The following is a 25,397-nucleotide window of genomic DNA, read 5'->3' as shown; positions in this document are numbered from 1 at the left end:
TTGCATTGTAGCACGGTTTGCGTACAACACTACATCAACATTACCACGCCAGCTTGTATTGTAGATGGATTGTGCAAAATGACACTACCTTGCACACTATAGGAACACCGTAAATATAGTCACGCGGTTGTGCTAGGCACGGATCTCAAAGATCGCACCTGTAAATCAAGTGTGGTCACATGGCCTATATAGATTTCCCCTCTAGAATTTTTTAAATTGAGTGCATAGTTCCCTATAAATAAAATTATGATATCTAATCCTATAGATAGAAAAGTGAAATCCAAATTTAAAAATAAGAAAAAAATCCTCTCTTGTCGTTAGAAAAGCTGCATGTTAGATAATGCACGGAAAGCTAAAATTCACACAGACAGAGACAAAGAACAAGGAACGCAGAATGAAAAGAAGAAGAGAGAAATACAAGTAAGTAGTCTCCATCACTGACTTGGGAGCAACCACGACCACGTCGGCACACGTCGGTTGCATAAAGCTTCTCGACTAGCACACGGCTGGCCTACAGAGACTGAAAGAGACTCGAGAGAAAGAGAGGCAAGGGCTGGCCGGCTGGGGGCGGGCCGGCGGAGAGCGGAGGCGCCATCACTCTGTTCTTCTGCTATTCTCCAGAGGAAGCGGCGGGCAAGGTACACATATTCTTGATCTCCTTTGGTTTATTCTGAGAAGAATTTTGTGCTCTTGATCCGGATCAATTTTTCGGAATCTCCACCTTTTCTCCCCCTTTTCTCCGCCTCTCTGCGATGTTCCCGACGGAAGATTGATCGGGTCTATACGTGAAAACTTTAGATCATGTACTTCCCCTTTTCTTGTGTATGTCTAACATGTTATCTGTTCAGAATGTAACTGAGAAATGTATTAGTATATGCTAAAGAGATCGAAATCGATGAAGAACTAGTACTTATCCGGTAATACGAATATGAAATTGTCTTTTTCTTTTCATTAGAACTCTGTTAGGTCATAGAAAAATTCTGGCTGTTCTTTTTTATGAGAAAATTTAAGCCGTGTTAACTTGGACGGTGATGTTCTACTTCTACCTGAGCAGTGAGCACCAGCAATTGCTGAAATTGTTTTTAGTTGGTCTGGAAAGAGAACGTATGCACTGCAGTTATCAGCTTGTATGTTCCTAAAGTTAAGATACTAGCTAGAACAGGTATTTATCTGTAGCAATTGATTTACTTACAACTGTCATTGGTAAATTGCTGCAGGGAAGTGTCACAGTTAATCAATGGCAACTCCCAATACATACGCAGTCCATGTCTCCTCAGAGACCCACAAAGTTGAGGCCTGGTGCGAATCTGATGAAGCTTTGGCCAGGCAATTGCAAGAGGAGGAGAACTCGCGTGATGCTACCGCTACAAGGGAATTTGCTGGTATAATTTAGTTTTACTATTTGTATGTTTCATGTTAATGAAACCCCGCAAAAAAAAAAGTTTCATGTCGATGAAATTGGGAGCTATGCTCCTACATCGGAAAAAAAAAATAGTGCCACTACTCCTAATCTCCAAGCATCTTTGCTCTGTTTGAGGTGGATTCATTAGCTGTACTCAACTAACTCTCGTGCTTACTGCATGTCCATGGTGTATTATTTTTAGGTAACGTATCCTTGGAATCATCATCACCAACAGTTGAGTATAGACCTGCCAATAATGCAGCCCAGGTTTGTTGCTTTTCTACTCTTCTGCTTCCTCTCTTGGTTCATTGGGATCAACTCCTTCCATGGAAAGGGATTCCAGATGTCCAGATGTGAGATGTCTGCACTGAAAAATGAAGGAGGGCCAGAATGATGAGCTGATGACAATTTGTAGAATATGCAGGTGGCCATGGAAGACAATGTCGACCCGGATAATATGTCATACGAGGTATGCTGTTTTTCTTTTGTGGAAGGAATTATAGTTGAAGGTTTAGAGAGAACCCATTTTCTGAAGACATGTTGTGAATATTTTGTGTAAGTTCCTCTGAAGAAACTAAGTAGCAGTTTGTAGTGTTGATTAACCATTTCTGGGGAAGTGGCTTACTTGTGTTGATTGGAGAGGAAATTCCCTATGACACAGGCACAAGTTCTCATATCCTAAGGATGTAGCAAAGAGTTAAATACTAAAACTATGTGACGGTTTAGAGAGAACAAATAAATATATACTGAAAATGTTGTATGTAGTTTCCTTGTGAGAAACTATGATCAGTTTTGTTATACTTACTGCTAAGATTAACCATCTCTTGGGAGGCTGCTTGCCTGTATTGATTGGAATGGTTCCTGCGGTTGACACATAGACATGCGTTCTGACGTTCAGTTCTACCACTTACTCTCATATAAAAATTTGTCGATTCTACTTTGTGTGTGTGATTTGATATCAAAATCAGTTGTACATAAATATGAGACACTTTGATTGACCTTCTTGTGTCACATAACAATCTCATTTCTGGACAACTTTCTACTGCTATTTTGGTATTTTTGTAGCAACTACAAGCATTCGGTGAAGCAGTAGGAACCCAATCCAGAGGATTATCTGATGACCTGATATGCTATTTGGTGCCATTTAGGAACAAGTGTAACTTCTTCTCCAGCAAAAAGAACCACGAGGAGTACGTTACATCCATTTTACTCTCCAAGATTTGTGTGTCCTTTTTTAAGTTAGCAGTAGCTATAGGACATGTTTATGTTTGCTGACAAATTTATGACTATAAATATCTTACATGCAGATGTGTGATATGCAAATCAACCTATAAAAGCCGACAGAAGTTGATAAGATTACCCTGCAGCCATTGTTACCATGCAGATTGCATAACTCGCTGGCTCAAGATTAACAAGGTGAATTTCAATATTCTATTGATGTGGCACCCCTGTAATTAAACACAGAAGCTTTTGCTTCCGTGTATAGGTCATAAATGCTATATAATATAAACCTTATGTATTTTATTTTCACTTGTAAATAGCAAACCAAATACCCAGAATCTGCCATTTCAATATAAACATTGTCTGAACCCCATTTTATCCATAAATATTGTTGATAGCTTGGTGTACCAACCTATATTGTCTGGTGTCAGGATGATTGTCTGTTATTCTGAATTGTAGCTTTGTTTTCATTTCAGGCATGCCCGGTTTGCAATGAGGAGGTATTCGGTTAATTTGTGATGTTCATGTGATATTTCAACCTCATCGTTGTGATTTCAGGCCATGTTGCTCGCTTGTGGTCTACGAATATTATGCAGCACAATCCCAATTGGCCTACCGTGCTTGATGAAAATTTCCATTTGGACCATGTCATATTTGATGTGTCCATCTGACTTGGTTTTACCACAAAAAATGTAGATCTGTGTGGTTACTACTACGGTTGCAAGATTTCTAAGAATACAACTAGCAGGAGCAGCTCATGACGTGATGTGATTTGCTGTGTATATCCATATTGTAAAGTAAGAAGCAAGATTGTCAATGTTTTATATCCCTCCATTCTTGCATATTTCTGTACTGGACAAATGCACACGGTTATTTCGGTCAGAAGTTAGACAAGATACTACCTCCACATCACAATGCATGCCAGTTTTGAATCTTAGTCAAACATTTTAAATTTTGACTATCAAGACAGAAAAGTCTCAACATCTACAACAGTCCATAATGAAATATTTTTATTTTATTGAAAGAGCATATTTTCTAAGAACTGATGTTAAGTTTAGCCCTGTGGACCATGTCAATGATCAAAATGACTTCTACTACCTTATATTCAAAATGAACTGATTTTAACTCGTTCCTAACTAAAAATCAGACGACTTAGATATAGGCAGAACCGATTTTCATAATGCTAGCTAAATATTTGTGCATTGCTACGGAAAATATTTTTTTACTACACGAGTTGTTTAAATTCTTGTTTCACCGCGGTATTAACCAGTCAGCTAACCAAAAGACCATGATTCACATGTCTATGTATGATAATTGCGACAATTAACTTCTTGGCAACTTAATCTCAATGAGGATTAATGACCGCCAGCTTAAATCGTTAGGACATTGATCTTGACCAAAATTACTTTGTTAATACATGGTTTATATGACATAAAATTTATATTGCTAGATTCATTTCTGAAAGCACTACTAGCAACTGTGCTTTTATATCATATAGACCATGTATTAGTGGAGTACTTCTTAGTAGCCCTTGTCTTGTTGAAACCTAAATACCTAATACATCTTATATTGTATTCCGTATTATGAAAAATAGGGTAGTAAACTAGAATTAGAAATTTATTGCTACTAATATCAGTTGATTCTTTTGTCCAGCGTGAATATCTTTTTTATAATTTGGATTGCCTCTTCTCAAATAGAAATTTTGCTATCCTTCTTTGAGTGCTGTTGCAGGGGCGCAGAAGGGCTGCACCTGCACACAAATATAATATCATTGGATCTGCGATTAGTACTAGATCTCAGTGTGATTGGTTGCTTAAACAATGGTAATTGCAAATGCGATTAATGAATTGTGAAGCATGATCCATTGCTGACTCTGATCCACGCCCATCCGGTATAGATTCTGGAGCTGATGGATGTTCTTGTCGGGGTCGGCACCTCCTTTAAATTGTTAAATTGTTCTTTTCTTGATGTACTATCCTATGATTAGTTGCCATAGGTTGTAAAGTGTGGATGCAGTCATGCATCTAAGCACAGATGAGTATTCTTGCGCACCTGATCTCATCCGGAGGCTCCCTCGGTGTCAGAAGGCTCTCGAAGAGATGTTATAGCAACGATAAAGAAAACATACTATTCTACATAAGATAGTTTTAAACAGAAGTTTTTGCCACAACTTGGTCATGCTAGCCAAAAGTGATTGGCATGCCTAGGCATCTTAAGCTTCGATCAAACATGATCTTATTTTTTACTAGATTGATTAGGCAAGGTAGATGAACCATGTGCTTGATGATGATAAGTACCCGCACACATGTCCTCCCAGATGTCCAATCCCATTCAACAGGCAACAAGACGTCATAGAAAATTTTGCTTCAACCAAGCTTTTGGTACACAAGGATCAGGCGCCACAGAAGTACAGAACAAAGCAGATATATGTCTATGAGCTCACAATTTACAAGTGTGGGATGCTCCTACTGGGACAAGAGGAAATAAAAAAAATCACTCACTGTTTCAATTACAATACAGGATTGAGAACCGAGACGAACTTGGATAACCGCAAGCACACTATGGCGGAAACGAAGCTATGTTGTTTGTACAGATAGTCACGTCCATTTGTCCCACGAATCTATACAGAGCTCGTCCTAGCTGCCATTTTCTGTGCAAGGTATTGCGGTTTTATAACGACTGAATCCACACATAAGCCTCCTTTTGTGTGTGTGCAATCTATTTGAACCATCGCAAATTGGACATTCAGTGGCTCGTTCGAGTTCTTCACGACAAAATCGCCCACATGGTGATTGATCCAGACACCTGGATCAGTTAAATAACACTTGGACTGAGCATGCTGCCCATCAGAAGTTGATAGTTGGAAGCGCACCGGCTTTACGTCCCAGCCATGGATGTGGTCAGCACTGTAAACCCGGCGACCGAGCCGCTTGAATGGTCTGCCTAGATGAAGACGGAAAAACAGACTATATGTACCTTCTGGGAAGAAGAATTCAACCTCACCCCTGACTTCAAACCACCAGATTTGGGACAGATAAGCAACCGAATGGAACCTGCAAAACAAATGCGGCAGACTTCTCATGACTCCACTTATGTGACAAATGTTCGAAAAATGTTTATACTTTATCATACAGTTGACAAAGTATAAGTAACACAAAGATATACACTTGCCATATTTTAAATTGATAATATGCTTTGTAGTATGCCACTAAAGCAAATATAACCCATGCAAGCATCACACAAATAAGTACAGAACAGGTTATCATGTTCCAACTGGCAAACATTTAAGGATTCAGTACAGATACAGGAAATGAGAACATGCCATCTTCCAGGTGAACTAAAAGACTATGGACGGATAACGACAGCTCCTAGCTGGTGGCAAGGGCAAGTAGTTGTCCCCGATCCTGCATTTTATTTTATTTTTGCCAAGAACAAGCTATCGTTAAATGTCAGTTCCGACTTGTAACACGAGTTTAACATGATAGAATCAGATATTCAATTTACACCATTCAGATTTTTAAATGGCTAGAGCATAAGCACAACGAAATATGGGATGGTGGTGCTCAGCTTCGGCAATATGCACCAGGAGCTCAGACACTCTGCAAATGAAATGGGACTGAGCTGAATACTGAACACACTTCCAAGCAGCATATAAAATAAAACTTGCATATGCTAATCGGTCATAGCACAAAGTTTCCAAAAATGGGACCAATTATAAATTGCCATATTTGGCTTCGATGAAAGCACCTTGATTCATCATTTGTGATGAAGTTCCAGTATCTCCTATCATCAATGCCAGTTATTGAAAGCGCCCTTGAATAGATTGCCATACAAATGCCTCCACCAACCTTGTCGAGCCAGAACTCCTGGACAATGAGCCAGATAATAAATTTCATATGCAGTAGCATTGTAGCAATAATCCAAGATAACAAGAAAAATAGGGAGCGGATGGATGCTCTTCAGATCGACAGGCGTTCGAAACTAATCAGACAACATAATCAGAACGCAAAGAGGCAAAAGATTGCCCCAAAATAAACTCTAATTCCTACACTTTTGGGAGATTACAGGCGAAACTCTCGTAAAGGTTGCAGAGTTTCGTTAGTGGCGATGTTAACCAAAATAGATGGGACAAAGCATACACACCTTGGTGCCCCCGTCGAGACGGTTGCGGCGGCAGAGCCGCGCGTACACCTCCTTCTTTGGGATCGCCTCCAGCTCCAACGCGGCGGCTTCCTCGCTGTCGTCGCCGGCGGCGGCTGCAGCGAGGAGGCGCGCGTAGTTGCGCGGCAGCTTGGCCTCCCAGACGCCGTCCCCGGACGCAGCGCCTCGGAACGTGCGACTGAGCCGCGCCATCCCGCAGATCTCCGTTGGGTCCAGCCTGAGCATCACCTCCGCGACGCAGTTCTCCGGCAGGTCCCCCAGCGACGTCCCCCCACCACGCCCCGTCGATGAGGTCGTGCCGCCCATGATTCAACCGAGAAACACAAGCCCGCAAGGTGCTCAACAGTACAGGGTGAGCAGCTTGGAGAGCAGGAGCAGGGACGCCGGCGTCTTGGAGAAGAGCGGCGGGTTACGCCTCAGCGCCAGAGGGGCCATCCCACCGGTGCCACTGCCACGCCTCGCTGGCCCGGCCGAGCCGTCGGGAAGCGGGAAGCTCGCAGCGTCGTCGTCGTCTTCTTCTCCCTGAACGCAACCACCCCCTTCTCGCTTCCTCGCGCCTGTCCCAGCAAGTTCTTGCAACGGATCGAACTGAAAGGTTGCAGATTCTGGTCGAGTTTGATGTTCTTGATCGATGAAAGAAGGCTCTGGTCTAGTTTGCTTGATGAGCTAATTGCTTGGCCGCCGGTGGGCGTTTGCCGGGTTAGGTCGATACTGGGGCAGAAAATGGAAACTGGGTAACGGCTGCGCGAAGGGAGTGGAAGCCGTGGAAGACGACCACGGGAACCCCCAAGGGAAAGTTGGTTTTGCTCTTGCCCATGGAGGAGGTGCGAAAGATTTCTTCTTTCTTTTGCTCGGCGGCCGCGTGTCGTGAGGTTGGCGGTGGAAGCGGCTCTCTAGAGTCTAACTCACAAACGGGCTTTTGATTTGCATGATTTAAAAAAACATAAATTAGAAAAGGATGTAGAATAGAATGTCATATCATGTTAGAATTCCAAGTGAATCAAAACACAGAGATATGCAATCAAAAAAATTCGATTGTACAACATGAAATTACAGATAATTATTTGAAGGCTAGGTGTTAACCATAGTTGTCGTAGAAAATAAATTATAATATTGGACCTACTGATGAAAATTTCTTATTAGAATTGCATGCAAGGTAGTTAATAGGAAAGGGTCTAATTTACGAGCACTGTGTGCGCACACAGTTTTTGACAACTTTTCAACTCATCAAACGAGATTGAGATCCCACGCGTATGTTACGTGGTGTGGGGGGCGCACGGGAGCCGCGTACCTTCAATGGCCCACACGGCAGGTAACGCACGACACGTGAATTGCGTCCCTCGGTGGCCCCCACAGCACGTAACGGACGGCAGGAGAGCTGCGTCCCTCGATGGTGTAATCGTACGCCACGGGAACCGCGTACCTTGACGGTCCCCAAGGCACGTAATATATGCATGAGAGCCGCGTTCTCTTGAACGCGGATCCAGAGTTGGGCCATCTATATAGACTTGGACACGCGCGTGAAGAGATTTCCCGGCTGCCGTGGGCTGTATGTTGAAGAGTCTTCTCTCTCTCATATGCCAAAAGTTTAAAGCATGGCTTCAATACATACCATACGTATCACATATCTAGAAAATAAATATATCTCTAGTCTATTATTTTATTTTTACCACATGGAAGATTCTCTCCAATAGTAGCACGTGGACACTACCATGCCACATTTTTATCTAGACTATTTTTTATTTGATTTATTGTTTTGTTTTGAAGCATTCACGGAAAATGCAAAACCTTTGATACCATTGATCATGTTTTGACTCACCAAGTAGTTTTTCCTTTTGAAAGATGGGGAGTATATAGTCCATTAGGCCTCCCTCAGATGGCTGTTTTCGGCCATTTACCGGTGTATTTTTCAGAGCACATTTGTTTTCCGACCCAAGCTAAAAACCCCGCTTGGTTGGTCATTTTAGTACTACATATTTTCCACCCGTTTTCAGCCTGTTACCCCCGTAAAATAAGATGGAATTGCTAAACCCCCAAAACACTTCCGTTGTTGGAAATTCACATATAGACAGGCAAAGAAGGATCGATCGGGTGTTCTGGACTGCAGCGGCAGGATCAGCGGGGGCGGCTGCGGTGACGATTGGATCTAGCGTCGTGCTGCGGCAGCATGGTGGGGATCCATCCGTGGGGCGGCGGCGTGGTGGAGGGAATCCATCGGTGCACGACGGTGGCGTCGAGGGGAACCAGTGGTGCGGCGGCGGCGACGACAACGTTGACGAGGGGATCCAGCAATGAGGCGGCGGTGGGAGCAAATGGCAACGGCGACAAAAACCCACCGTTCGTTGTTCTGACGACTCATCATTTGTTCACATGGATTTTATTTGTATTTGTCAATTTTGTTGATTTGATCTGGTTTTGGTGCAGTGGTGCTCTGCTCTGAAAAATTTCATGAATATAAAGAGAACAATCTGCTCGTGTTCTCCTCCCAAACACTGAACCAGAGAGTGTTTTTGATTCACCGGTAATTTCAGGACACGCTAAAGTACACATGCAAGTATTTGCAGGTGGAAAGTTTAACGTAGATGCCAAGCGGGGCCTTAAAGATTAAACTCAAACAGTAGTTCCAGATCAAAATCTGGTAGCAACCTGTACAGCTCGCTCCGCACCCATCATTTGGGGTTAGAATTGTGGAATTTATTTTGAATTCTAGAAACTAACTTGTTTGATTGGTGCGGAATTGAAAACTAACCTCAATTCCTCTCTAAAAAGTCATTAACTTTTTAGAAATGTCTCTCACTCTACAAATCCATGTGGTAGACAAACAAGTTTTTGAACCCGAAATTTAAATTCCTATTAAAAAAATTGAATTTCATTTCATTTCTACAAAATGAAATGAAAGGAGGGTCGACAAACGAGCCGCAAGTGAAACGAGTACTGCATCTTCATGAACCGATGGATGCTCCTGTACCTGCTTCGCTTGCTTGAAGGGAAGTAACTGCACGCACCAGTCATGTCTGGTTAAATTTTCCAGCATATAGTTATCTTAGTGATGATAGTTGTTTTTTGAAAGGTAGTGCTGATAAATGCTAACGTCGCACAATGCAGCAGTGGAAGATATTCTTCGTGAAAAGAAAAAGAACAGAAAGACACGTTGCCAAAAGTGCATAGGAATTGCCCTGTCTTTTTCGTCAGAAACAATCTCCTTATGCCTAGGCTGTTATAAAACGATAACAGCAATAATTCCTTTGTCGCGAGACGATAACAATAGTTATCCTCACTGGCCTCTAACAACGACAGAGTTATAGTTTAAGATCTAATGGTTTCGATCATTCGCAGAGTTCTAGAAAAAGGTTCGGAAACGGACTCTGAAGAAGCAATAAAGCAACCACGTGTACGCTGCTGCCGACCCTGCCTTTGGCCTTTCCTTCCCTTCAAGCAACGCGTAGTGAATGGAAAACATATCGCTTTCAAATGAAAGTCAATAACGTTGCGTTTGCATGAGTTTATGGTACATACAGATAATTTGCTTATCGTTTTTTTGGGTGGTTTGCATCAGATAATAAATTCGATTGCGATGTGCGTTTCGATATCGTCATGGAAAGAGAGGAACAGAAAAAGAAAAGGTAAATCTCTTTTCCTGTCCATGAGCAGAAATAATCAATGACCGCTTTTCTTCTTACCCGTTAGTTCTTCATGATGCTAACTGCAAAAATCCTCACTTTTAACCTATCATTTTGTTGTCACTGACTAGTTAGTTCCCGCATAAAGATGGTAACGAATTAATGCGTGTCCTAGCAGCTGCCTTCTAAACAATGCAATAGGTTTGGCAATTGGCACAGATTCTGTATAAGATCTAGTGGCATCGCCAAGCAGACAAGACCCGCTTACCTACCCATGGACATCTATGCTTCAAGCATGCATCTGCTGATCTGATCTGACATCTATGCAGGGCATTCCCATCCAAGGTATCGCATGAATCTACAAGACTGCATGATTGAGCCACTGCTTCAGTTGTTACTCGTTGATGTGTTTATCTGAACTGTCTATGTCGGCTTGCTTCATCTTGGCCGGACAGTTCTATTCAAAACAAAAGGGAGTTCGGCCAACTGGTACTACTCAGCGTTTCATGATATATAAATAATTCGTTGTAGCAGTAATTAAAGTTATCTGTTTCCATGTGTTGAAGCGATCTGCAATGGACGTCGTGGTGGCAATTATCAGGGACATCACCAAGTGCTTGATAGTTGATGCCTCCTCCAGCTGTGTGTCAGCAAGGAAATGGACAAAAGAGATGTTAGTTTAAGACAGACAATATGATATCACTATTTCCTTTCCACGGAATGGCCAATTCAGTTGCAACTCACAAGTCACAACGAACAAGTGTAGTTCAGATCTACTTAAACGAGGTAGTATTATGAAGCCCTGCCTAGGTTTTTTGCTCGATCGCCAAGAAAGATTGAAATGAAAGCAGTAAATGAAACAAAATATTATATCACTGATTTGAGTTTACAGTAGCTTGTAGCTGCCAGCAACCATAGCTCAACTATAAATCATGGTCTATCGATAACTTTTACTCATGGTTGCTAACGAATAACTGGGATAACAGGATAGCAGATAGTGCTGATAAACTCAGTGAGCGGAGAAAAGATCAGCCCAGAATCACCCTAAAAGTAACTTAAAGGACACTGCTATGCACCCCCAGCATCTCTTCGGTATGGCATGTAGCGATGATCCTTGGATGCATTCTTCTTCCGTCGCTTCTCAATGAAAGCATCGAGCTTTCCGGCCTCCTGTAAGTGATCGACATAAATTGAAGCATAAGACCAGCAATGTCCATAAGTGTGGAAAATTAGCAGTCACGTGAACTCTATGTGTGTTACCTTGAGCTCATTGTACTTATCCACCAACTTCCTTTCACGAATTTCAGCTGATCAAGAAACGGAAGTAAACTTTATTAGACAGCAGAGAGACAAAGTGTGGTGTACAAGGAATGGAATTGGGGAACAAACATTTCTTCAGATAATATGGTCGTTTTCCAGTCTTTGCTGCTTCTCTCTCTTTCTTAATATGTCCACGCAGAATTTCCGATTCAACGTTCTTCTGAGGATTAGATCTCAACTGCTTATCCTGAAGATGTAGATGTTCCATCAATGCCAACCAGTCAAGAAAATAGGAAAACCTGACAACAATGCGTAACAGAACCAATGGGAGGAACCCGGTACTGAAATAGTTACACGATTATTTTGTCTAAAAAGAACTAAACATGTAACAGTCAATCTTAAAATAAGACTAGGAAGCATTTCCTACTGTGAGCTCTTTGATTGTATCATTATCAATTTGCAGTGACCAATTGCTAATTCGATAGGTGCAGGCATGCAGTTAATCTTGTGATGTTTCACTATGCTTTACACAGAGGCTGAAGTCAAATTGCCTGCTAGTCAAATATCAAAAATTCAAATATTAATCCATACAGATTGGCAGTAGTAATGGTCAGCACGATCACCTATCTTGGCAATTGAAAGTTTCACCATCAAGTACCACAAAATGAAATCAATAAAAAAAAATGTCAACGAGTATAATAAGAACTTACAATCCAGGTGATATGACTCTTCATTTCTTCAATGGCATTAGGGTCCTTCAACTTCTTAATCGACTTTTGGAGTTTCTGGAGAGATACATGAAGAATTACAGGATGTAGATTTAATTTTGTCACAATGAATTATCTACAAAGTCATGAGTTTGCCTGGAGTCAGATGTATAGAACCTACCTCTTTTTCTGCGGGGAGTTCCTCATCAAATAAGAAATTGTATCTTTTCCTAAACCTGCATGCCAACAAAATTGATCAAAGTGTAAATACGCTACAGTCGAACATGATACCTGAAGTCCTGGACCACTTAATATACAGATTAAGAAATCATAAATGATCAAACCTTAGTGACATGGGAATTGAAAGAATGGAAGTGATTGGCTAAGCAACTAAAACAGTTGTTTGTCCACCTTATTTTGGGAGGATTCGGGCAGAACATGCCAAGACAAAAAAGGTTCACAATTCCAAGCATCTAAATGGTAAGGGGGGAATGAGCAACGCTATAAAAGAAGGCATGTGGTGCTACGACAAAGTTATGTTCAGGTCTTACCCTTCTTTGTCAACAGCTCCATATACAGGTTCGAATCTTGGATCCCTTAAAACCTACAGAAAAGCAGAAATTTAGTAAATATAACAATCGTCAAAAGATATTATATGGCACAGTTACTACCTCGCTGGAGACCGAGCTAGAGCAAAAATTACACTGAAAGTATTAAATGTAAATCAAACAACCAGAAGTGCATAATATAGGTGAGAGGGAAAGTTCATATATTAACGTCTCTTTACTTTATGATAACCTATTTTAAAATCTAAGTATATCAACAAAAACCTGAAACTAAATTAATATCATATTTGATTAAAGTAGTATTTATTCATAGATTTTCCCCCAAAAGATCACTTAGTTGGATTAAGCTCGAAGGAACTCAGTAGATTATGAGGTCCACCTATGCAGAGAGCTTTAAACGATGAAACAGCGGAGGTCAAGTCGACAAAAGCAAAATCTTGCTGCACACAATATAAATGAATTCATGAAAACTTCACAGCAGTATTTCTCGAGCTATTTTATCAAGAAGAATTGCATATATAATTGAAGCAGCAAGACATGCCCAACGTCAATATATGTTTTAAAACCCATCGTCCCAAGGCACAGAGCATGCATTATATGTACATGTTCATGCAATTGAATCAAATAGGAGTACCAAATACTACTAATCCAATCCAATCAAATTCTACTCCTCCCAGAAACAAACAACATTTCAACTGAATTGCACAAGCAACTAACCTTCTTCGGAACCTGTATCACCTCCCTGAACCTTGGCGGCCGCACATTAGTACTTATCTCCATGGGTCTGTTCCAAACCACATCGAAGAAATCAGCACGAATTGTTCAATCCCGTAAGGGGTTAGTTCTAACAGGAAGCGTGGAGGCGGACCTCTTCCTGCTTTCCCTGCGGGCCTTCTTCTGCGCCGCGGCAGCAGAAACACTCCGCGCGGCGAGCGAGCCGTCAGCACGCGCGCGCTGCAGCTCCCCGAAAGGCACGTCGGCGAGCACGCGCTCCAGCTTCCGCTCCCGCTCCGCGTAGTCGTCGCCCTCCGACTCCGATCCAGACGACGAGGAGACTTCCACCTGCGGATCAAACGGATCCCCGGTGAGTGTTCTGCGATTTCGTGCGGCGGTTGAGGAAACGCGAGGGGGCTTGGGCTTACCTCCTCGTCGCCCGATTCCTCTGAGGCTGCATCGGACACGTCTTCGGGCTCGCGATTGCTGGAAGTCGAGGCGGCAGCGGAGGTGTGATTGGCCGTCCCGCGGTGGCTACTGCGGCCTCTCATGGCGGCGGCGGCGTGGCTGGGTTCGCGCGGCGGTGAGGCGGAGCAGCAGCAAGCCTCAGGGTTTTGCCAAAACGGATCCGGCTACAGCCTATCCCCTCCTGGGCCGGGCCAAGAAGACAAAACTCAACTGGTTTTCACCCAGCCCATTATTGTTGCCCCTAACCAAATTTCTCACCCACTAAAAAAAAAACAAATTTCTCACTATTCCCTAAAAACAAAATTCTCACTAGGAATTAGGAAAACGATACTGCTGAGTGCTGACCATATTTCATCTTGTGACGACAAAGAGAGAAGGGTGATCTCGGCGGGACAAGAAGCAAAAGACAATATGACTGTTCGGACTGAAAAAAACTGAAATATGCTAAAATTGAGAAGATTTTTTTTTTCAATCTGCATTTTTTTTTGGTTGAAACCTATTCCAAACTTTTGTTACTTTCGTATTTAAATTTTGGAATGAAAAAATTCTAAAATGGGTACGTCGTACAAGAAAAATCAACACCGTATCCGATGAAAACTTTAGTTCTTATAATGGGTTTCATCCTTTTCCTCTCGATGGCGTATTGAGGAACAACATACATTCCCGTGATTTGTATAAGTTGAAGTTGCATCCAAAATACAAATAGGATTACGCATACAGAGTCGCGAAGCATAATTTTACATTGGATTAAGTATTCCAGATTTTAAAAATAGGGGCAAAAGCGTCTTTTCATTGATAACTTGACAATCGACTAACAATGAAAATAGGCGGATTCTGGAACCCTACGGATTCGATGGTATATGGCTATATAAAATATAAGATTTCTGGTCCTAGCGGGAAAAGGAACGGAACAAATACCCAATATGATTCTTGGGAGGAGCATTTGGTAATGGTCATGACCCTCCATGCTATTTTTTATGTGTTGCTAGTTCGATTGCACTTTTTTTATGCTTTTAAACAAAACAAGAATTTACTAAACCAGAATTGAAATTGAGTGAGTGGAAAAATTGAGAGAGGGGAAAATGGTAAATGGACAGAATCGACTGAACAGAGACTTTGAGGATTTTTTTTTTTTACACGAGGTAAATCTGTCGGTAGTCCTGTCCGTTTTTTTCTTTAAGTCGACTGACTCTAATGGTTAGTTTAAGGGCGGCGCAGTGAGAGGTACATTTGGAAGTCACAAAATTCGAGTGACTGTTAGGTATTTGGACAAATGTTGGATGGTAAATATGAAATTCCATCTTATTGTTACCCAAAATTCGTGGACGATGTAACTATCATATGATATGTGGCCACCAAATTTTCTAAAAAATGATATTGCTTTTTTTGCGGGTAAAAATGATATTGCTAAACTAAATTATCTATTTCCCTAAAGATAACCTAAATTTATGTGCAAAATTATATTCTTGCGAAATCCTTGACAAAAATTCTAGAAAAAGATGGTAGCACGGGATTTGTTCAGCCTGCATGGGTGACGTGCTAGCAATAGACTGTACGCGCAATCTCACAGTAGACATTTGCATGCATTATGCTAGCCGCATTTTATTCAAATGTAGTTAATTTTGATTTTTAACCGCACTTTTTTAGCACTTGAACCACGGATTTTGCCAATAAAATTGCGTCAAATACTTTTGCCGATAGAAGTATATTCAACACTTTTAAAATGCCACGAATATAAATTTGACGCACTATGAAGCCAAATTGACGCACTTTGGAATGCTTCCGGTAATCTACCGTGCGCTGCAAAAGCCTTTGTTATGGCATTTCTTTCTTGTAATCTTCTTACTTTTTGAAACCTTAAGATATCTTGTTGAAACCTACTTTACTTTTAATATTATTGCGGTTGTATGCATCTATGGATGCAGAACCTGGGTTTTTTTTCTCTCTTTTTATTCCAGAAGCACACCCAAATCTCGATCTGTCGAGTGATTTGAATCTCTTTTCTCGTTTTCCGTAAACATCATTATCTGTACCGCCTGCCTTTTGTTGGCTTCTTACAGAAACGATTTGACGACGACAACTGTTAATCACAAATTCACAAGCAAGATAAAGACCGGCCAACACCTCCTCTAGTCCTCTCTAACCCTCAAGAACTCAGCAGCTCATCAGATGCTCTCCTCATGACACCGTCCGGGAGCCAACTCCACCTGCAATCCTGCATGTGAGCAATATCAGGGCCAAGTTGCCATGCTGCTGCTAGAGCTAGCACCTGCAGGAAACGACTAATCGCTTGGTTGTTTTCTTCTGCCTCATTCCTCTCCTCCTCGCTGAAACTACTCGAGGAGGATACGTGCAGGGACCAATGACACATGCACACCGACACCCGGGACACTGAGCAGTTAGCTAGGTCCAACCCAGCTTAGTTTGTCCGGAACGATCCTCCGGCCTAATGGAGGCTGGCTTGATTGTCACTTGCTAACTTTAGTTAATGCTGACAGCTATCATTTGTGAGGCATCGGCTCTGCTTAACTAGCCTTTTTATGGGCGTTTCATTGCCTCTTTTAAGGCCAGAGACAAGTCGTGCTTGCTTGCCAACAGATGAACAATGACAGGCGTACGGCAGCGATTAATCGGTTGGCAAAGGGACGTTTAATTAGTACTCTCTGCTCATCATGCATCCTTTTTTCATGTTGCTTCTAGCTGGTTGAAGTTTGCAAGCATGCATATGCATAGTTTTCGACGAGGGTTTGTAGTATGGGAACTGTCCAGTTAGTGACGCTTTAAATTCCTTTCTTATTAAGTGTTTATGGTACACGTACAAGGCTGAAACTTCTTTGTTAGCTCAATTTCTTGGCTGATAAGCATGATTAAGTCCCCTGCACTGCAAACGGCCTTAACTCACTTTCATGGCCTGGTTGTCTCCAATACCTAACCGACAAATTTCTCTTTGGTAAAAACCATTTTTAAGTGATAGAAGTGAATTATTTTGTTCTATTGATAATTTATATATGGAGAAAATGGACACAGAAAACATAATGACGATTTTTTTAAGCCAAACATGATGACGATTTGCAAGAAGAAGATGGCAGTTGAGGTGGCTTAGGCAATCCGTTCTTGTGCAACCGACAGACCGATGGTTTAGAGAGCTTCGCATGCTTTCCCAACTTTCTTTGGGAAGAGACACGGAAATTTGTCGACGGAGAAAGATCTCCCCTTTCCTAAAAGACAGAATAACATATGTACGGAACACATTTATATAAGAGCTTGTTCGTTACACTTGAACAAAACTACAGTACTGATAATACCGGAAGAGCTAAACATGTTCTGACACAATGCATGCATTCTGATTCCCCCATGTGCACAGCTGGCTAATCTATCAGCCTAATGCGGCGCGAGGACCGTCAAATTTGCGATATTTTAACATGACAACTCAAGGATTAGGATTTTTTTTCCTAGCTCCAGAAGAATCTTCAAAAAAATAAGTAGGCGAAGCTTGGGAAGAATCTGGTGAGGTTAATTTTGGCGATCACAGAGCCTAGATGCGCATATCTTAATCGACCCACCGATGCTTGTAGTCCTAAAGCGCGCTTCCGAGCACTAAAATTATGGGCTCATGATCGATAATGAGAGCATATATCCCCAAAACAAAAGCAAAGGCAGGCAGGCAGACACTGATGATCATGGCGAGGGAAAGCAGCTCGGCACCATGATCACTGCTAAAGCCTAGCGTACGATATATTCTTGCTTCATGCCTTGATCTTGCGCTTTCTTAGCTGATAATTGTGCTTTTTTTTGAACTGACACTATTTCTGTGTCTGCGGATGTTGTATAATCTTCACAGCATGTTTACCGATCGAGATCTCTGGAACGACCAGTACTGATCTTGTAAACTGAATCAAGGGCCCGTTTGCTGTGCAATCAACCAACTAATGCAATCGTGCAATCAAATCGATGCGAGCCCTTCGATCTGCGAACTGCGGCTAAGATTCTCGTTGGGAGCAGCCACCTCGGTTTAACTTAATCTTTGCGGAAACCACCCAACAATCAGGTCTCTCTTTTTTTTGAAAACCCCCTTGCCTGGAGTCTTCTTCGCCTAACAGATCGATTCCTGTTCGTATCGATTGTCCTAGGTCATCTGACTGCCGCCGGCCGACCGGCCGGCTGACACCACACCGTTTTTCTCCGTGCCACCTCTTTCCTCAAACGATCCTGCACGGCAGTCCCCCACGCGGTCTGATCCCTGCTGCTTCAGATTGCTCAGCGTCACAACGGCCTGGACGCCCTTTCTGTCCCTGTCGCTGCATCCCTCTTCGGAGAAGAACTCAACTAACAATCTACAGTACTCTCTCGGGTAACACCACAAAGAGTCTTGTGGTTTTGAAGGTAATGCAACCTCAAAAATGAATTTTGTCTCTGGAACAAAAGCACAAGAGGAACTGTGGTGCTCTTAACTACTGTTCTACAGATAGCAAAGTAATCTGACACTGTTCATCAACAAACCAAACTAGCGAAACTCTTGATTCATCATGCTTGTTCAAATATGATAATCAGAAAAAAAAATTGGTATTCAAATATTCAATATGTAGAGAGAGCAAGTGAGTGCTTTTTTAACTGAAACAAAAGAAGGACAGGAACTTCAGAAACCTCAGAAGTGTTATGAACTTAGAATGCTTGTAGCTAGTCTCGCAGTACTTAGTTGGTGGTTAGTTCCTACAACTTTGTTGCGACCTGTGATTAGTAAAAAATATTATCTCTCCAAACATATATTTATGTTTGTCTGAGCAATCTGGGTCTCTGGGATGTAGTCACCTGAAACCTTTAGAACATGGAGTATTTCTTATGTTTAGTTCAAGTCCGCAATTCTGCACCACTGCATTGCTCGTCTGCATGGAAAGAGAAAGATGTTGCGACTGGAACATGATTTGTTATCATTGCTTGTCTGTGCGCAGAGAGAGAAGAAGGAAGGAGCCATGACTTGAGCTCTTCTCTTTGGAGAAGAAGAGATCAAATCACTGAGGGCTTGCCATGTAGTACAGGCGGATTGTTTCAGGGCAGCGGTCACACGGAGGAAGACAGTGTGGTGTTGGCCGGCCGGCCGGCGGCATTCAGATGACCTGGGACGATCGATGCGGAGAGGAAACCAGGAATCGATCTGTTGGGCGAAGAAGACTCGAGAGGTTGATGGCAAGGGGTTTTTCACAAAACAAGAGACCTGGGTGCAGGTTGATTTACGGAAAGATTAAGTTAAACCGAGGTGGGTGCTCCCGACGAGAATCGTAGGCGCAGTTCGCAGATCGAAGGGCTCGCGTCGATTTGATTGCACGATTGCATTAGTTGGTTGATTGCATAGCAAACGGACCCCTTAATCAAATCAGACTGTGTCTTACACATGCATGGAGATTATTACTCCATCCGTCAAGAAGTTGACCCGGAGAAAGTGCAGCAGACCAAGCACGCAGTTCCCACTCTCGTGATAAAGAAACGGAGACCAAGCACGCACACAGAGATCGAATTAGAACAGAGATGATAATGTTTACCCACCCCTACATGTCAGGAGCCCTATGGTACTAAATTACTAACTGCCATCTTTTCTCATGTGATCTTACAGCTGGTTAACTGTACGAACAACTGTAGTGACCAGTCAAAAGTACCACGATCCGGTAGTACGTACTGGCAGTACCGTCGATCCAAACTGCGTTGCGGCGACTTTACATATAGAGACGGCGAGCGAGCAATCATCAAGCTGTGTGATGAAGATGTGTTCGTATATACCGTACGTACTACTACTACCTGCCGCTGTTGACTTTTTTTTCCCGAAATCTGCATGCTGATTCTATCCGTGTCCTTTTGACGAGATCGATCGCGAGAGGTGTATGCTCGATCCTCTGGAATTAACTCTACATGCATACATACAAACTGCAAAACGATTCGAGTTTGTCAGTATATATATTCCCTGTTCTCAGCAAAAGATGCATCAATCACTGGAAGGAAAACGACGACGGACGACGATCAAGCAGCGGTCGCCATCTGAGCACAGCTAGGTGGGTCACGACTAGACTCACGAGCCGGCCGGCCGGGCCACAGGATCGAGCTGCGCTGCATGCCGTGCCGTGACATGCATCCGCAAGCTGGAAGAAGGATTATCGGCCACATATGGACGGGCAATTCAACCGTTTGCGACTTGCATGCAATTCCTGTGTGCGCGCGGGGGGGTTTTCCACGATGAGGGGCCGGACGGCGAGTCAACATCTGATCTCCGCCCCTTTGCAAGCTGACACCACCGGCATTCTCCCCCTGCCGCGCATGCAGCTTCCACGCCGGCCGGCCTTCGGTCTCTTTCACTCTTTGTCCGCTAGCTTTCTCTTCTGCGAGAACTTCGCTGCAACCGCGCGCAGCAGCAACACAAAAGCGGATGCGTGAGGGCCGTGTACAATGGAGTGATGTCAGCTTTTTCTTAACGATGTCACATAGGATAAAATCTGACGTGAAAGAGAGAGAAATGAAGAAAAGTCAAGCCTTCTCTTAATTAAGAGATGATCTCTTCACAAGAATGATAAAGCAAAGATAAGTCAAATTTCTCATTGTATTAGATTTTGCCTTTTCTTAGCATTTATTTACTTAATTTTATTCATCTAAGAATTAATTTTAAGATATAACAATAAAAGATATCCATTATACAACATGTTTTATTGTTTTTTCTAATTGACGTGTCACACTTAAGATAAGACAGTCTTATCAACCATTGTACGTGCCCTATGTTACCGTTGCCCGTTTGCAGCCGTAGCTACTCCGGTGGATGTAATATAATTCTGGGACGAGAAGAGATCGAGAGTGGTGGGTGCCGCGTCGCCGGCGTGCGAGGGCCCACCGGAGTCCAGAGTTCGCCTTCGTAGGTTACACGGTCGCTGTCCGATCACGTAGCCTGGTGGGCGCCGACGTGGACGGATGAAGCACCGGCGCGTGGACGTACGGGCGCTGTCGGTGCAGGCTTCCCCGGCCCGGTCCAGTACTACCCCTGACGAGCGGTGGACGTCTACGTTCTCAGTGACAGGTGGGACCCTTGCGCATGGATCGTCCTGTCGGCTTGAGCTGTCTTCGCGGGCCGCATCGTGCGTGCTGATGACGCCGTTGGCCCGAACGGCGTGGAGCCCTCCTCCCCCGGAAACCTTTTGGTGGCTTCGAACTGTTCTTCCCCCGGTTCCTTTTCCCCTTTTCTCTTCCGCTTCCGCGTGGGTCGGTCAATGTACAGAATAGTGAAATGAACTGTGAACCGGGGCTCTCGGTTGAGTTCTGGAGCAAGAATGTCGGTTTTTTACAGCGCGACTGCTCGAGTGATCGATCACGCTGTTTGCTCGCTTGACCAAGTCCAAGTACAGTACGGTACGGTAACCCTGCGCACGCTGACCAGTCGATCGGGACGGTGGAATGGAAGATATCATCATGAACGGCATGCGTGTGCTGCCCCCATTTCCCTTGGCCGTGCCGCAGCTTCGCCTCATTGGGGAAACGGAGATGTTGCCACATAGGGCTCCGCTCAGGCCACAGCGTTTAGTGGTGGTAGCTACTACCAAAGCATACTCCACCAAGTACTACAAAGTACTCGCTCTGCCGCGTGTCATGCTACCAAATAGGCCTACTTCATATTGTTTACATTTACATTATTTATATACGGAGTAAACTGACATGTCAACGAATTGTTTGAGTGATCTATGGTGACGAAGAGCATGAGATACGCTGCTGGTAGAATTTAATCCCCGTGTGGTATGCTAAGGTTTCCCCGCGCGTCACTTCGGCAGTTATTACTCCCGGCAAGACTTGCGAGGCGCTGTCGCTTCTCCAATTATTACTCCCGGCAACACGTCGAGACAAAGCCACCGCCTTTGCTTCCCAGCGTACGTGAAGGTCGACCTACCTGACCGACCTGGGTGGAAGGGGAAAAAGAACAGAAGAAAGGCATGCCTCTGCATGCGCTGGGTAAAGGTTGGTGCTGATGGCCACGCACGTCCGGATGTTGTAAGTGGCAAATTTGGCCGAGACGCGACGGTTGCTTGGAGGCGAAGGCCGGCACCCGCCAACAACGTCAAGTCGTCTCGCCCAAGCCTCCCAAGATCGCCCTTGGGCGCCGCCGTCTCCTTTTCCCTCTTCCGTCCCAAGCGGTTGGCCGGGTTCGCAACGCAAGGCACTAACTAGTGCACGACACGAAACACAGCGAGAGCGGCCCACGGAAACAGCAGGGCGAAACGTATAGAGGGCGTGCGTGCGTGCGGGCGGGCGGGCTTCTCGTTCCGTTTCCCCTCATGCCCATGGCGTGCGTGGCCGAGAAAGAGAAAGGGAAGAGAAACCGCTGCTGCCGAATGGCTGATGATGGCCTTTTGGCGGGGATTTATTCCCACCACGTCCAGTCCACGCCCACCGCGCGCGTCGGCCGTCAGCTGGATCGGCGGATGTTTACTTGCCCTGTTTGTTACTCCAGGGATCCACATGCTGTCACTCCACTCACTCGCATACCTTGTTTATCAGTATAAATATTCGGCTGCCCTGTCCCTGGGTTGTAGCTATAGCACCCTCTGTTCTTTTTTCTTCTGCTTCTTCTTCTCTTCTCTCATTTCCTTTCTCTTTCTTCCCCACCTCTCCTACCGCCTACTCCCCACCTACCTCTCTGCCTCCTTGCCCCTCTCTCTCCCCCCCTGATCCTGATTGATTTCCCCAATTGAGGCCAGGGGGCACCTGCACCGCAGCCAAGATCGTATCTGGTCTTGCCCGGATCCAGCGCCGACAAATTTGCCTCTTCTTGCAGCGGCAGCGGCAGAAGCATCCACACGCCGGTCAAGGAGAGATTTCTGAGGGAAGGGGAGATAGTTTTTCTTCCTCTTTGTTGCCGAGAGTGCAGAGAGTCGTTTGGTTCTGATTCTCTTGGTGTGCGGCGCGCGCGGGGTGGTGCATATACGTACCATGAGAAGATGATGCGCGCCAAGGCCAAAGGTACATTCTTGGACGCCATGAAGGAGAGCTCTCCTCCTCCTCCCCTGGCCTCGTCGGCGGCGGCGGCGGCGAAGGAGGCCGTGAAGGAGGACGAGTGGGAGGTGCGGCCGGGCGGCATGCTGGTGCAGAAGCGGAGCCCGGACTCTGACGCCCCCGCCGCGCCCGTCCCCACCATCCGCATCAAGGTCAAGTTCAACGGCGTCTACCACGAGATCTACATCAACTCCCAGGCCTCCTTCGGTAATGCAACCCTGCAGGGCTGGCGCTGTTCGATTTCTGTGCGTGGTTTTTTGAGTTTTGACTTTCGAGCTGAGCTAGCAGCTGATTTTGAGTGAGTGAATTCGCGATGCAGGCGAGCTGAAGAAGATGATGTCGACCAAGACGGGGCTGCACCCCGAGGACCAGAAGGTGGTTTACAAGGACAAGGAGAGGGACTCCAAGGCGTTCCTGGACATGTCCGGCGTCAAGGACCGCTCCAAGATGGTGCTCCTCGAGGACCCGGCCGCGCAGGCCAAGCGCCTCCTCGAGCAGCGCCGCACCGAAAAGGCCGAGCGCGCCGCCAAGTCCATCTCCCGCATCAGCCTCGACGTCGACAAGCTCGCAACCAAGGTACCTTACGCCGACGATTCTCGCTGTGTTCTTTAATTACTTTGGAGTTTGGACTGCAGCTGCTCCGTCTCGTCTCATCGATCTCGATCGAGTTGGGTGCTCAACTCTGTTGATCGAATTTGGGTGCAGGTGTCGGCGCTGCAGAGCATCGTGGGCAAGGGCGGGAAGGTGGCGGAGGCCGATGTGGTGGCCCTCACCGAGGCGCTGATGACCGAGCTGGTCAAGCTGGACGCCATCGCCGCCGACGGCGATGTCAAGGCACAGCGGCGAATGCAGGTCAGCAACGTTTCACGCACGCCAGATTAAATTCCTCGCTTTCGCCCATCCCGTTGACGAGAGAGTCCGTGGAGCTGAATCCCCTGCTGCTACTCTGTCTGACGAACGATGCAGGAGAAGCGGGTGCAGAAGTACGTGGAGACGCTGGACGCCATCCGCGCCAAGAACAACACCGCGGCGGCGGCGCCCAAAGCCAACGGCAACGGCAACGCCAAGGACCGGGCGCTGCACCTCCCGCCGCGGCCGCCGCCCGTGTCGCAGCGGCGGCAGTTCAAGCAGCAGCAGCCTGCGCCGGCCAACGGCAAGGCACCCACGGCGAACTGGGAGTCGTTCGACCTGCTGTCGTCAATGCCGTCGACGTCCTCGGCCACGGCGACAACCACCATGCCATCCGCGACCACCGCCGCCGCGTCGCCCATCCCGCGGTTCGACTGGGAGCTCTTCTAGACAGCAGGCTCAGCTCAGCTCCGTGATGGTACACACCAGCTACCTCCCATCGATCGATCTCCTCCGGTCGTTAGTGCCATTGTTTCCTTCTTCTGTTTATTCTTTCCTTTTTTTTTTCCTTCCCTCTTATTTTCTCCGGATCGAGTGTATATCGACAGAAGATGAATTGGCGGATCGAGCGTGTTCATCCATTCAGTCAGTTCAGTTCGCCCGTCGTGCGTGCGGGGTCATAGCAAATAAGTGTGGTGAAGAGTTTTTCCGTGGCAATATATATAAAAAAAAATAGCATGTATATGTGATTCATACATTAATCGATTTCTCTATGATTGATTGCTTGATTCCCGTTGCATATCTCGGTGGTGGCATGCCAGTACTGTTTTGGGAGGGATCGGAGTGAGATTTTCTGCCGTGGAGGAATCCAAATGCATCATCGTTGATTGATTTGGGAGGGGCTTGTGTTCTGTGGGCACCGAGCACGAATTATTGCTGGGCACCGGCGCGTGTGGCACAGGGCGGAAGTTGGGTCCAGGCAAGGCAGCCAAGGCTTGGGTGACAGTGTGGTTCGTGCCTGGACGCGCTTGACACTCTCTTGGCCTCTGGTAGTGGCAGGAACCAACCGCGTATTCGTTGCGTCTGGTCGCCCGGGTTGGAAGGTTCGATTAAGTTGGTAGGCACGCCACATCTTGGGCTCGCAGCCACCCTCTTACCAACTCGACCAAGGGGTGGTTCGCGTTAGTGATGATGAAAATCGGATTACCTCTGTTTTCTTTGGTATACCACCTAAACAATTCGTCTGGATTTGGTTCGAAATATACCTCGTTTGGTTCGATCGCTCTGTATTTGGCTACACCACCTACCATCTCTGTAGTTGTTAGTTGAGCTTGCCTAGCCAAGATAGGGTACGAGACCAAATAATATGGACAAGCTAGCTTGGAAATGTCACGTTGGTATCTCTCACATGCTC

At 45.0% G+C, this 25,397-nt stretch overlaps 4 protein-coding genes across 6 annotated transcripts; 2 read left to right on the top strand and 2 right to left on the bottom strand.

The window, feature by feature from the left end:
• The first annotated feature begins 470 nt into the window (after positions 1 to 470).
• Positions 471 to 3,542, top strand: LOC100842182 (E3 ubiquitin ligase BIG BROTHER). 2 transcript variants are annotated; one of them, XM_010240100.3, is made up of 7 exons: positions 471 to 638; positions 1,218 to 1,382; positions 1,605 to 1,669; positions 1,818 to 1,871; positions 2,468 to 2,592; positions 2,710 to 2,818; positions 3,100 to 3,542. In XM_010240100.3, the coding sequence occupies exons 2-7, from the start codon at positions 1,238 to 1,240 to the stop codon at positions 3,133 to 3,135; spliced, it is 534 nt and encodes a 177-aa protein (XP_010238402.1). In that variant the 5' UTR covers positions 471 to 638; positions 1,218 to 1,237; the 3' UTR covers positions 3,136 to 3,542. The 2 variants fall into 2 exon arrangements, with proteins under 2 accessions (XP_010238402.1, XP_003578472.1); XM_003578424.4 differs by having other exon boundaries at positions 477 to 638; positions 1,827 to 1,871.
• Positions 3,543 to 4,972: 1,430 nt separating this feature from the next.
• On the bottom strand, positions 4,973 to 7,643 carry LOC100841889 (F-box protein PP2-A13). Of its 2 annotated transcripts, XM_010240099.3 has the most exons (4): positions 6,767 to 7,643; positions 6,371 to 6,489; positions 5,600 to 5,676; positions 4,973 to 5,428 (listed from the first exon to the last, which is right to left on the bottom strand). In XM_010240099.3, the coding sequence occupies exons 1-4, from the start codon at positions 7,088 to 7,090 to the stop codon at positions 5,244 to 5,246; spliced, it is 705 nt and encodes a 234-aa protein (XP_010238401.1). In that variant the 5' UTR covers positions 7,091 to 7,643; the 3' UTR covers positions 4,973 to 5,243. The 2 variants fall into 2 exon arrangements, with proteins under 2 accessions (XP_010238401.1, XP_003578471.1); XM_003578423.4 differs by having other exon boundaries at positions 4,973 to 5,676; positions 6,767 to 7,638.
• Positions 7,644 to 11,246: 3,603 nt separating this feature from the next.
• On the bottom strand, positions 11,247 to 14,277 carry LOC100841581 (ribosomal RNA processing protein 36 homolog). Its single transcript, XM_003578422.4, has 9 exons — positions 14,080 to 14,277; positions 13,806 to 13,999; positions 13,655 to 13,721; positions 12,923 to 12,975; positions 12,553 to 12,607; positions 12,375 to 12,449; positions 11,794 to 11,911; positions 11,665 to 11,711; positions 11,247 to 11,574 (listed from the first exon to the last, which is right to left on the bottom strand). Exons 1-9 carry the CDS (start codon positions 14,200 to 14,202, stop codon positions 11,473 to 11,475), a joined length of 834 nt encoding a protein of 277 aa, XP_003578470.1. The 5' UTR covers positions 14,203 to 14,277; the 3' UTR covers positions 11,247 to 11,472.
• An 8,252-nt stretch (positions 14,278 to 22,529) lies between these two features.
• LOC100841277 (BAG family molecular chaperone regulator 1) lies at positions 22,530 to 24,771 on the top strand. The gene is made up of 4 exons (XM_003578421.4): positions 22,530 to 23,341; positions 23,454 to 23,710; positions 23,840 to 23,986; positions 24,101 to 24,771. The coding sequence occupies exons 1-4, from the start codon at positions 23,080 to 23,082 to the stop codon at positions 24,431 to 24,433; spliced, it is 999 nt and encodes a 332-aa protein (XP_003578469.1). The 5' UTR covers positions 22,530 to 23,079; the 3' UTR covers positions 24,434 to 24,771.
• The last annotated feature ends 626 nt before the right edge of the window (positions 24,772 to 25,397 follow it).

This window comes from Brachypodium distachyon, chromosome 4, assembly GCF_000005505.3.
Source record: "Brachypodium distachyon strain Bd21 chromosome 4, Brachypodium_distachyon_v3.0, whole genome shotgun sequence".
In the NCBI taxonomy this organism is placed as follows: domain Eukaryota; kingdom Viridiplantae; phylum Streptophyta; class Magnoliopsida; order Poales; family Poaceae; genus Brachypodium; species Brachypodium distachyon.
This window is presented reverse-complemented; position numbering and strand designations above follow the sequence as displayed.

Coding starts and splice junctions, on each gene's coding strand:
- LOC100842182 (XM_010240100.3), top strand. CDS start 1,238: ATGGCAACTCCCAATACATACGCAGTCCATGTCTCCTCAGAGACCCAC. Junction 1,383..1,604: donor CGCTACAAGGGAATTTGCTG/GTATAATTTAGT, acceptor TATTATTTTTAG/GTAACGTATCCTTGGAATCA. Junction 1,670..1,817: donor CTGCCAATAATGCAGCCCAG/GTTTGTTGCTTT, acceptor GACAATTTGTAG/AATATGCAGGTGGCCATGGA.
- LOC100841889 (XM_003578423.4), bottom strand. CDS start 7,090: ATGGGCGGCACGACCTCATCGACGGGGCGTGGTGGGGGGACGTCGCTG. Junction 6,490..6,766: donor GTCTCGACGGGGGCACCAAG/GTGTGTATGCTT, acceptor CTCATTGTCCAG/GAGTTCTGGCTCGACAAGGT. Junction 5,677..6,370: donor ATCACAAATGATGAATCAAG/GTGCTTTCATCG, acceptor TTTGTTTTGCAG/GTTCCATTCGGTTGCTTATC.
- LOC100841581 (XM_003578422.4), bottom strand. CDS start 14,202: ATGAGAGGCCGCAGTAGCCACCGCGGGACGGCCAATCACACCTCCGCT. Junction 12,608..12,922: donor GGAGCTGTTGACAAAGAAGG/GTAAGACCTGAA, acceptor GTTGGCATGCAG/GTTTAGGAAAAGATACAATT. Junction 11,575..11,664: donor ATAAGTACAATGAGCTCAAG/GTAACACACATA, acceptor GATCACTTACAG/GAGGCCGGAAAGCTCGATGC.
- LOC100841277 (XM_003578421.4), top strand. CDS start 23,080: ATGATGCGCGCCAAGGCCAAAGGTACATTCTTGGACGCCATGAAGGAG. Junction 23,711..23,839: donor TCGACAAGCTCGCAACCAAG/GTACCTTACGCC, acceptor ATTTGGGTGCAG/GTGTCGGCGCTGCAGAGCAT. Junction 23,987..24,100: donor AGGCACAGCGGCGAATGCAG/GTCAGCAACGTT, acceptor CGAACGATGCAG/GAGAAGCGGGTGCAGAAGTA.